Raw genomic sequence first — 11,709 nt, 5'->3', positions numbered from 1 at the left:
CCGCGACATGAAGCGGGTGTGTGTGTGCGACTCAGAGTTTGATTTACAGGAAGAGAGAGGAGCAAGATCCGCACCAAGGGGGAAGAACAGGCACACACAAACGTGGCAAGGTCGAAGGAGAAGGCCCACAACGAAAGAAAAGAAATAGAGCGAGTGAGGGAGACGCCAGGGGGAGGGCAGGAGTAGGGAGTGGGAAGAAGAAGGGAGAGGCTTAATGGTGGACATACAAAAGTAAGGGAGCAAGCCGACATCATTACCCCGTACTCCAGCGCCTCACACAGTTGCGCTCCCCTGTGCAATGGGCCCCCAAAGCACAAAGAGGTTTTGTGTAGGGTTTAGGTGGTCCCACACTCTTCACAGATAAAGAGGGAGAGAGAGAGAGGGAGAGAGCACCTGACGTACGAGGACAAAGCACTCGATGGAAAGAGAGGAGGAAAGGAATGAGGATCAGAGAAAAATGCAGTTTTCAATATGAATAAACGAAGAGAGGCTGTGCGGCTCACTTTATCTTTTTTTTTTTCTGATCTCGAGTAAATCGGCGCACCAGAATTCCCACAGAAGAAAAAAAAAACACACACACCACCCCCACGTACAGGCAAATCAATACGGACAAGAAGAACACAAGTAAACTTGTGGTGGTAAACTGATAGCCTGAGCAACTCCATACACAGCCACCGAGGGGGGGGGGAGAACAGGAAACACCGAGACAACAAAGAGAGAACAAAGACTGCCACTCTCCTTTTTTTTCGTCCTCCGCCAAAGCACTGCAAGCGCAGCGCAAATCAAATCATTTCTCAGGGCAAACAAATAAGCGTGGTGAGGGAGGGGGAGAAGGGATAAGCAAGGCCAAGAAAGAGAGTTCCTGAGGATAGTCTGAGGCAAGGGGAGAAGCGCAGAGAGAAAAAAAAATGTGGAGGTGAAGAACAAAAATGGTCAGGTCAGGAGAGAGTTAAAGATGATAATAAAACTGACGTTGACACGCAAAGATGTGAAGCGAAATGGAGAAAGAGGACGGAAAACTACAAAAAAGAAAAAATAAGCGAAGGAAACAACGACAACGAGCGAAATAAAACGTGGGCAATGAGAGTGGTCGCACACACACAGGAGAAACAGAAGTAACAGAGGGTGATGCTAAAGGAAAACAAGCAAGATCGAGAAAGAAGTCTATAGAAAGAGGGCTCAGCCTCACACTCCCTTTTTTCGTTGATTTTGCACTACCTCGATCTCCGACCCCCGCTGATTTAGCACAGAGGCAGCAAAGCGCGCGCCAAGAAGAGGGGCGTGGGAGGGGCGGGCAGAGATCGAGGTAGTGCAGAGAGCGATGAGAATGCATTAGAACCGTGACTACAACACATACACCTCTTGATGGATCAAGAGTGAGAAGATGGGAGTTGGCAGCATGTGGAGACAACCGCTACTTCGCACCACACGCACACATACCTTTGCACAACAGATACAGCGAAAGGGGAGAAACAAGAAGCGCATAGCAGATGAGCAGAAGAGAGAGAGAGCCCAACATGCGCATTTAAGACCAGAGTTGTCAGCGCACCAACTCACGGCGATAACAGTAAGACAACAGGAGACGCAAAAACACGGCAGTCAATTCGAAAAAAAAAAACAAAAAAGAAGTTATAACAACATCTAATGAGGTACGAAGGCCCACAGGCACAGACGCATACAACTCACTCAAAGACGCCGAAAAAAGAAAAAGAAGGGCGATATAGGAACGGAAAAAAGGAAAACATCCCCCCCTCCCCCCCCACACACACACACAAAGGACAGGGAAGCACCAAGGTACTTGAGGGGTGGTGGTAGTAGTGGCAGTATGTGCGCGTGTTAGGAAAGAGGGTCAAGATGAAGGAGAAGCGGCAGTAGAGAAAAGAAAGCGAAGCATGCAAGGAGGGTAAACGAAAGGAACGACGCAGTAAGACAGACGAGAAAAACGACAGATCACCACACGCGCAAATAATAATAATAATACACGAGTGCATTGACCATTGGGGGAGGGGCGAGTCAGGGAGCAGAAGAAAAAGAGAACGGGAAGAGTGTAAGGCAAAAAAAGCAAGCGTGCGTACATGACAGACTTTTGCGTGTTCGTGTGTCTGTCCATCTGTATGTTGTTATGGAGGCCACATGTATCCACCCACCCATACACACACACACACAGGCAAAGTAAAGAAGAGACGCTCACACTAGAAAAGGTTCCAATGCGCTCGAAGGGAGACGGGGTGCGCAGAGACAAAAAAAAGCATCAACGTGAAGGATAGTGAGGGAGAAGAACAAAACATGCGAACCAAGCACACCCCAACCCAAGGGCAAGAGGTGAGAGTGAGAAGAAGGAGTTGAGGGAGGAGAAAGTCAAGAGAAGGAAGTGACAGGCAAAAACAGAACAAAGCCAAGCCCCAAAAAAGCGAAAGAAAAGTCAAGAAAAAAAAGGTGCAGACTAACTGCAGTCCTTATTCAATGATGACAACAACACAACGAGGGGCTAGAGCAAGTGCTCTCTTTTTTTTCCTGTGAAATATGCAGTCGTCTACACAAACAACTCTTCAGTTGCACACCCACACACACGAACGCATAGCCACACATAGAGAAACACACGCCTACAGACACAAGTCGAGCAGGTGAAACTCCAAACTCATGGTTGGTCTTATCGATGCGCCGCGCGCACATGTTCCTCTGTGTGTGTGTGTGCGCTGTACCTGCAGTTCTTGTTAGGCTCGCTGCGCTCATCGACGCTGCTTGGAAGGAAAAGAAACGCGGAGCGAAGAGCGCACGCATACACATTGGCTCCCCCGCACGCACGAGCGAAAAAAAAAGAGAGAACACGTGGAGGGGAGGGCATGAGAAAGAGATGAGAAGAAAAAGGCCGAATAGAGGGCGTGCTGAGGAGTTGTGCTGCGAGGAAACAAAACAAAGTGACGTATGGGGCGCTTGCAAGTAACGTGTTTGAAGCCCAGGAGAAACAAGAAACACGCTCGCGCTCGCATACGCCTATTCAGTGAAGGGCTCTAAAAGAAGAGTGAGACAGGCCAGGGTCCTCTTTCACCTCTTTCTTGGTTCTTTCGATCTTTGAAAGCGCGTCCTCCCTCCCACCCCACGTCCACGACGTCGTGCGTCGCCCTGCCAACTCGTCTCCTTGCAGTTGGCGTTTTCACTGTCCCCACCCCCTTCCTCTCACTGCTTTCCCCGCTTTGTCTCATCCCACGTTGAGATTTTCTTCAGGTTCAAGCATGTGTCCGTGTGAACGCCTCTGTATTGCATAATCAAAAGAAAAAAAAGAGTGGTCAACGATAGCGATGGTAGAGGGGTGGGGGAGCAAAAATGGCATTAGCTGGATGTGACTCATGTCACAGACAGGCAAACAAAACTACAACAGGCCCGGAGAAGGGAGGGTGCGTGGGTGGGTGAGCCACGTGCTTTTCCGAAGAAGTTTCAGCGAGGGAACGAAAAGAAAAAGAAAGGGGGGGGGGGGAGAGAGAGAACAGCTGCATGCGTGGAAAGAGAGAGGAGGAAAAATAGGCTGATGGCAGTTACCTCGAAAAAGGGCAAAGCGAGCACGCCTACCGTGGCGTAGAGGGAGATAGGCAAAAAGAGAAGGCGGAACACGGAAAGGAAGATTCACAGGTGAAGAAAAGACAAGTGACACAAACTCACGGTTACTTTCCCTCTCTGATACACACACACAGAGAGAGAGAGATGGATAGATATGGCGGCGGTGGATAAGAGGAATGGGGTAGGCCGAGCACTTAAGCACCAACAGTCTCTCTTTACCAACGCACTCACATTCACGCACAGCCACATGTGTCTGCCGCAGCGAGCCGACCAAATAATCGCAAAGAAGGAGCAGCAGCATCCACGAGCCGATAGAAAAGAGGAGCGAAAAGAGAAGAGGGCATCAAGTAGAAAATAAGAAACGAAGCAGGACGTCAGATGGTGGAAGAAACGAAACAAAAGGCGCGCTTCAGTGGAGCAGGCGACCAACATAGGAGTCAGAGAGAGAGAGAGAGAAAAGGAGCAAAAGGACAGCAGGGGTGGTGTAGTGGTGGTTAGTGGGAAGGCGCATGCTCGCACCAGTATGCGCGCCCATGGCCTACGGGGCATGCGAGTCGGAAAACTGCCTTCCTTCCATCCACGTTTCTCTCTTTCATACTCACGTACCATCACGCGCGCCTTTGACGAGAGGGGAGAGAGAACAGGAAGACGCACGCACTCCACGAAAAGACAAAAGGGCGAAGGGCATCTCTTCAACTTGCCGCAGGATAAGGAAAAGAGCTATACATGAGGGGGTGACGATGGTAGTGGAAGGAGAAGGCCTTGGCATATCCATTCACGCGCTAAGAAAGGTATTAACTAAACAACAACAAAAAAGCCGAAGTACTAAGCTAAGAAGCACTCTTTTGATAGGCAGAAAACGAAGAAAGGAACGGGCTGTCATGCATGAAAAGATTTGATGGAGTCGAGAAGACGGATACAGAGACCAACACACGAGGGTGCACACCATTAGAAAGACCGAAAAAAAAGCAAACAAACACACTCACCCCTCCATTTGTTTGATATACAATCAATACATAATTGCACGACTTTGCCGAAGCAGTTTCTTTCTTTCGTTTTTTTTTTTTTAATTATTTTATATAAATTTTCCTTTTCTTACTGCACTCACTAGCTTGCTTTCTCCTTTCCAATTCACATTCGAGTCTTAGTAAGTTGTGTCTCCTCTGCTCCCTGTCTCTGTATCACAGGTGTGCTGCAGATGAGTTCCACTTGCCCACGATGAGTACATTCCCCCCTTCTCCTCACTGACTCTTTATGTGCGTTTTTTTCCTTCAGTTCACTGCAAATCCAAGAAAGCAAACAAGAGAAAGCGAAGTGCACAGTCGAGGTGGCACATGGTATACATACGCATGCACGTATAGATATGCAGCTGCGAATACTAGAACAAGGAGGTTACACCCCCCCACCCCCCCACACACACACATAATACGCGTGTGTGTGTGTGGGTGAACAAAGCGATGGCAGAACCAGAAAGAGAGAGAGAGCTGAGAAAAAATAAATAAGAAAAGGAGAAGTCCATGCGAAGGAGATATATCTTTATACATAGATCTATATAAGTATCTATCAAGAACAAATAAAGCGGTTTGCAAACCCCCCTCCCCAAACAAGAAAAACATCACACACAAGACAAACTGCAATATAGAAAAGAGTTAGCGGGGAGGCAAGAGCGAGTTTGAGAGAGCAACACAAGTGCCTCCTCTTTTGTTTTCTCATTGTTTTTTTTTTTTTGGTGCGTTCTAGCAACATCCGCACTAGTCATAACACAGGAAAGAATCGGAAGCAAACAAACAAAAAAAACGAAAACAGAATCGCCGAGATAACTGCTTTAATTCACACACACACGCGCCGAAATAATCGTAGCGTTATGTGCACCTCTTTTTTTTCCTTTTGCACCTTGAGATATAGGAGCAGAGCAATAGAAACAGTCGGTAAGAGCATACCCACACTTCGGTAGACAGTGAAGAGAGTAATGGTTACAGCAGGTACCACGTCAAACCAGCAGGAGCAAAAGTAAAAGAGAAAGCGGGAGAGACGAGTGATAGCAGTGTGGGCCTTCTGCCCATGGCATGCATTTGGTTCGCTGCTTCGTTTATCCGCCGTATGTGCGTGTTGTTTTCTGCTGTTGCTTCGTGCTTGCCACCGTCTTTTACAAGCGTTACGTGATTCGGCGCGTATGTGCTCTTGTTGGCTAGGAGTAGGCCTTCGCGAACTGTTTGTGTGCCTCAAAAAAAAACGAAGAAAAACAGCTGCTGTTTTCACCGACAGTGGAGCCAAGAGAAACAGCTGCACAAACGGCACAGGAAAAAAAATGGAAATAAAAAAAAAACTGAAATGAAGCGGTAATGGGCGAAGGTGAGAGGCGGAATGTGTGTGTGTGTCTGTGTGAACCTGCAGGTGACGAAGAGGAGGCATGGTGGTCGACTGACTATTCTACTTCCTTGATAAGGGGCCCCCTTCTTTCACCATCATCAGTCGGCAGCGCTGGCGTACCGCGCAGCAGGCTGGGAAAAAAAGTACACACGTACAGACAGACAGACAGACACACACACACACACACACACGTCAACACGCGGATGCCAGACGAACAACAAGAGCGTCTCGACCTTGAGAGAGATCCAGAAACGAAGAGAGGCCATTTCAGCGAAAAAAGTAGAGGAGGAGGGAGGGAGATGAGCACCGTCGCACAACATCGTTGTTTCGAGAGCAGTCAATAACATAGCCAAAAGAGACAGATGCATGAGAGGGGGCAGGGTGTATGCGAAAAGATCTCTTAAGAAGACAGAAAAAGAAACAGAAAGGTAGGAAGGGGGAGGAACAACAGTACTCACCTGCCCACTCACCTACCCATACAAAACACGTCTGGTGATAGCGCTTTTCCCTCTTCTGATTTTGCTCACTCTTTCCCTCGCGTCTACACTTGTGTATCGGTGTCGTTGCCCCTCCTCACTCTCTCACGCGCGTACCAAGCATACAGATCGTCAATGTTATAGAGGCAGCGGGGGTAGTGGTGAGCAACACCCCAGCCAAGACTTCTCTCTCTGTTGTGTTGCATGATTACATGCCTGCATTCTTTTTCTCTTTCCCATTGAACATAGACACCTCCTCCCCTCCGCACAGACAGACATGCGTTCTTCATGTTCCACGAGTCTTCCTCCCCAAAGAGAAGAATACGAGGAGGCACATGTGTTGTTGCTTGGAGACGTTTGCGTGCCTTCGTGTTTTCCTTCTCCCTTTCACCCCCTTTTCGTACAGATTTTTCTTAGCCAGCCTCGCTGAAGGCGTCGGCCTCTCTCTCTCTCCTCATCCGCCCTGCAGTAATACACCCGTGCACAGAGAAGCACTTGAGAATCGAACTTACTCTACCAAGAATGCCCTTTTTCTACTTCATTTCTTTCCTTCCCTTCAACCCCCCCCTTCCCCCCTTCCCCCGCCTCTTTTTCCGTTACACCGAGACGTGTTCAGCAAGTCCAACGAGAGGAAACATAAAGCCCCAGACGTGGGTGAGGAGGAGGAGGAGGCAGCGGGAAGGAAGGAGGGGGGGGGGGCGGGAAGGGGGGAGGGAAGAGAGGAGCCGGGCCATAGAGAGAGAGAGAGGGTCCACATTTCAGGTAGAGCAAGGGGACGATATGACGTAGGGCGGTTCAAGGATGGGGTAACACCAAAGAGCAGAGAAAGTGGTCAACATGTGAAATATCCATGCGTGCACGCACAAAGCGAGAGAACAGAAAAGATGAAGAAATGGCGCGGCGATAACGTATAGGAGGAGAACGAGGGGGGGGGGGAAATGTGCATACTAAATTACCATATGCGTGCGACACTGAAAGACGGAAGGAGAAGAACAAAGTGCGAGCGAGCAAACGAAAAAAAAAAAAAGAGATGCAGTGTGAGGAAGAGAGAGGACCCCAAGCGAGAGAGAAAAAATGACAGTTTGTATTTTACCCTTCTCTTGTCTTCTGTCATCTTTCATTTTTTTTCGCTTCATATTTCTTTCCCTCTCCTCTGTGCGTAACTGCATGCCGAAACAGCTCAAAGTTGGTTAAGCACACGGAAAGAAAGAGTGATGCGTAGATGCGCGGTTGGACACATCATGCCCTCCCTCTTTTCTGATTTCTACTCCCAAGACGGATAACGCGTGTAAGTTGAGAGCTGCATAAGAACCCCGGCGCGTCGACTTGAGTCAACTACGAACACCATCTTCACGCACTCCTCCACGAGATCCAAGGCAAGGTAGAAAAGGAAATCAAATGAAAGAAAAGTCAACATACGCACATGCGCATAAAATCCTTAAAAAGGGGGGCTCACGTCTAGCATGCACACCATGCATTCACAGCCTCCAGCCTGGGGGAGCAGAAGAGCGAGAAGAGGGCCATCGTTGAAAAGAGGAAGGCGGTCCGAATAGCGCGCAACATGGGTCTTTTCTCCTTCCTTCGTTTCCCTCTTTTTTTTTTTAAAGTGTATAATTACGAGCGCACATTCACTCCCAGGGGAGGCCACAAACGCAGGGGAAAAAAAGATAGGCAGAGCGTGAGAAGAGAGGGAGGTGAAGCAGAGCGCGAGAGCACAACTGACACATAAAGACAGACCGAATGAGAGGGGAGAGAACGAGGAAGGGAAAGGAGAGGAGCAGGGGGGGGATAGCGAAGCAAGCTGAAAAAAAAAAAACATGAGGTAAGGGGAGAAAATGCGGAAGAAGTTGTGTCAGCGGAAAAACAAAAGAGGCCAGAAAACGAAGAGAGGAAAAAGCGAGGGGAGAGGGGGAAAGAGGAGAGTGGTGAGAAAAGGGAGGATCGAAGGAGTGAATAACCAACAGGGATGAAAGAGAGGAAGAGATGGGAAAAAGAAAGCGGTTCAAAGCGAAAAAAAAAAGACACAATTAAACGACAACACAAAAATCAATGACCAACAGAACAACAACGAAAGGAAGAAACTTAGAGAGAGAGAGAGCAAATGACCCGAAACGAGACGGGCACACACGCACACACACACACGTACGCACGCACACCTAGGGTGTGTTCTCTGCGAACAACAGCAAAAAAAAAAAAAGAAATGTGAGCATCTTGTTTGTCTTCCATTTTACATCTTTCTCTTTGGCTGTCTCTTTTTCCTGCCTCATCCTCCGTCTTTTTCACAGACAGGTGCCGCATTCGAAGCAGCTGTGGTGACACCACTTAGTGCATACATGTGAAGGCACACGCGCGTGTGCCTGCAGATGTGCTAAACAACTTCAGTGCTGCTCGCCAAGCTCATGTCTCGTAGGCGAAGGGCAAGTGCACGCAGATGCACAAGCGAGCCTTTCGTTTTCGATTCACGCTCTCGAGTCGCCTCGTGGTAGTGCTTGTTATCTTTCGTGTCTGCGCGTCGATAATGAAGGCGTCTGACGACGTGAGGAGCGAGGGGATGGGGGAGGGAGCTCCGCCACCAGCTCGCTCGCGCGCGCACGCATCCTCTGCTCCACACACGCCAGCGCCGGCCGCGGCGTCGTTGGCGTCGCCTTCAGTGCCGCGTGTTCGGTCGCCAGACCCACGAACACGGCGTCGTCCTCCAGTCCAACCACCGTGAGCATCTCCCCCGTCACGGTGGGGCCGAGGAAGGGGTAGCGTGCCTGCAGCGCCACCCCCGCGCGCATCTCCGCCGCCCGAGCGCGCGCCGCGTCGCTCCTCAGCTGCGCCACGCGGTCCTTCATCTGCTCCTCCACACACCGAATGCCGTCCGCGTTGACGGCCTCGTCCTCCTTCACTAGCGAGTCGCGCAGCGCCACCAGCTCTTGGTAGTATGGGTCGCTGTGGCGCAGAGCCGCAACGTGGCGCGACCTGGGCAGCAGCTTAGTCTCACCCTGCTGCTCGTGCACCTCGCCAGCAGTATCCATCAGCACCTCCTGTGCGTCCAGAATGCGGCCGCGGCGGTGGCGGTGGCGTCGGCTGTGGTAGTCGTCCAGCTCGCCGCTCTCCAGCGCCACGTCGTTCATGTCCAGCAGGCGCGGGGGGTTGGCAGGTCGGCGTCGGCGTTGCTGCCGGCGCCCGCTCTCCACCTCAGCACAGCGCTCACGCATGCGAGCCTCCACGTCGGCCAGCGGCGTTCCGTTGACTGAAGGGTCGGAGAGTAGACCCGCGTGGAGCGCTGCCAGTGACGCGAGCATGGCGTCCTTCCCCACCGCCTCCGTCACGTCGCGTGCGCACATCGGGTACCGCTTCAGCACCGCCGCACGCGCCTGTGCCGCCTCTTCCTCGGCATTTGCGTCCTCGTCTACCAGCTCCTGCACGCGTGCTGCCGCCGCCGCCTCCGCGGCACGCACCGCCGCCCGGTCCGGCTTCGGCTGCTCCGCAAGCGCCGCGCACTCCTGCTCGAGTTGCGCCAGCAACGGGTCCAGCGTGAGCGCCAGCGACGACAGCATTGCCCCCTCAGGCGCCGCCGCCACAGTTGGGTACTTGGCTCGCAGCTCCGCCTCCGCCACGAGCTTCGCCTCCGCCACCTCCGTAGCGCGCCTCTTCAGGTGCGCCTCCACCGTGGTCAGCTCCGCCGCATTCTCCACCGGCCGCTCCTTCAGCGCCAGGCGGCGGTCCATCAGCTGTGCGTACTCGGGGTCCCGCGGCAGGCCCAGCTCGCGCAGCGGAACGCCGCGCACGTCGCTGTGCGGCAGGAACGGGTTGCGCGCACGTACCTCGTCATCTGCGGTATCGCGCAGGCCGTCCAGCTTGCTCTTGGCATCTGCAAGCTGGCGCGCACGGTCGTGGGCACGTGTCTCCACCGCGTGCAGCTTTGCCGCGTTTGTGCGCGGGCTCCCCAGCAGCGGCGCGCGCTGCGCCACCAGCGCCTGGAACAGCTCGTCCTGCACCAGCGGCAGCTCGCTCAGCGGCACGCCTGCCACGCGCTTCGACAGGAACGGGTAGCGCGCCTGCGCCTCCTCCGTCGCGCGCAGCTTTGCCGCCGCCACCTCGGCAGCACGGCCCGCCAGCGCCTCCTCCGCGGCGCGCAGCGCCTGCGGGCTGGTCTGCGGGCTCCGGCGCAGGTCCACCAGCACGTTCGCCAGTGTGCGGAACTCAGGGTCGTCCATCACGCCTGCCTCCACGAGCGGCATACCCGGCACCGGCTCCTCCGGCAGGAACGGGAAGCGCTCGTGCAGTCCCTCCGCATCCACTAGGCGATGGCGCGTGCGTTCGGCCTCGCCCTCTGCAGCACGACGCGCCAGGTCGCCGATGGCCTTCTCCAGCCGCCTCGCCTCCGGCCCCTCCGCCGTCGCCGGGTCCTTGGCCAGCTCCTCCAGCTGCGCCAGCAGCGGCTTCACGTCCGGGTCGTTGGCCATGTCCAGCTCGCGCAGCATCACGCCGCCAGGCAGCACCCCCACAAACGGCAGCCTCTCACGCAGCGCTTCCTCCTCGCGCGCGTGCTCCGCCACCAGCTCGCTCGCGCGCGCACGCATCCTCTGCTCCACACACGCCAGCGCCGGCCGCGGCGTCGTTGGCGTCGCCTTCAGTGCCGCGTGTTCGGTCGCCAGACCCACGAACACGGCGTCGTCCTCCAGTCCAACCACCGTGAGCATCTCCCCCGTCACGGTGGGGCCGAGGAAGGGGTAGCGTGCCTGCAGCGCCACCTCCGCGCGCATCTCCGCCGCCCGAGCGCGCGCCGCGTCGCTCCTCAGCTGCGCCACGCGGTCCTTCATCTGCTCCTCCACACACCGAATGCCGTCCGCGTTGACGGCCTCGTCCTCCTTCACTAGCGAGTCGCGCAGCGCCACCAGCTCTTGGTAGTATGGGTCGCTGTGGCGCAGAGCCGCAACGTGGCGCGACCTGGGCAGCAGCTTAGTCTCACCCTGCTGCTCGTGCACCTCGCCAGCAGTATCCATCAGCACCTCCTGTGCGTCCAGAATGCGGCCGCGGCGGTGGCGGTGGCGTCGGCTGTGGTAGTCGTCCAGCTCGCCGCTCTCCAGCGCCACGTCGTTCATGTCCAGCAGGCGCGGGGGGTTGGCAGGTCGGCGTCGGCGTTGCTGCCGGCGCCCGCTCTCCACCTCAGCACAGCGCTCACGCATGCGAGCCTCCACGTCGGCCAGCGGCGTTCCGTTGACTGAAGGGTCGGAGAGTAGACCCGCGTGGAGCGCTGCCAGTGACGCGAGCATGGCGTCCTTCCCCACCGCCTCCGTCACGTCGCTGCGGACGTCGG

General features: G+C 54.0%; 1 protein-coding gene across 1 annotated transcript; it reads right to left on the bottom strand.

The window, feature by feature from the left end:
• Positions 1–8,893: 8,893 nt before the first annotated feature.
• Positions 8,894–11,578, bottom strand: LBRM_15_0470 (hypothetical protein; the record flags this gene model as incomplete). Its single annotated transcript, XM_001563446.2, has 1 exon — positions 8,894–11,578. One exon carries the CDS (start codon positions 11,576–11,578, stop codon positions 8,894–8,896), a length of 2,685 nt encoding a protein of 894 aa, XP_001563496.2.
• Positions 11,579–11,709: the final 131 nt, after the last annotated feature.

Source organism: Leishmania braziliensis, chromosome 15 (genome assembly GCF_000002845.2).
Source record: "Leishmania braziliensis MHOM/BR/75/M2904 complete genome, chromosome 15".
NCBI lineage: Eukaryota > Euglenozoa > Kinetoplastea > Trypanosomatida > Trypanosomatidae > Leishmania > Leishmania braziliensis.
This window is presented reverse-complemented; position numbering and strand designations above follow the sequence as displayed.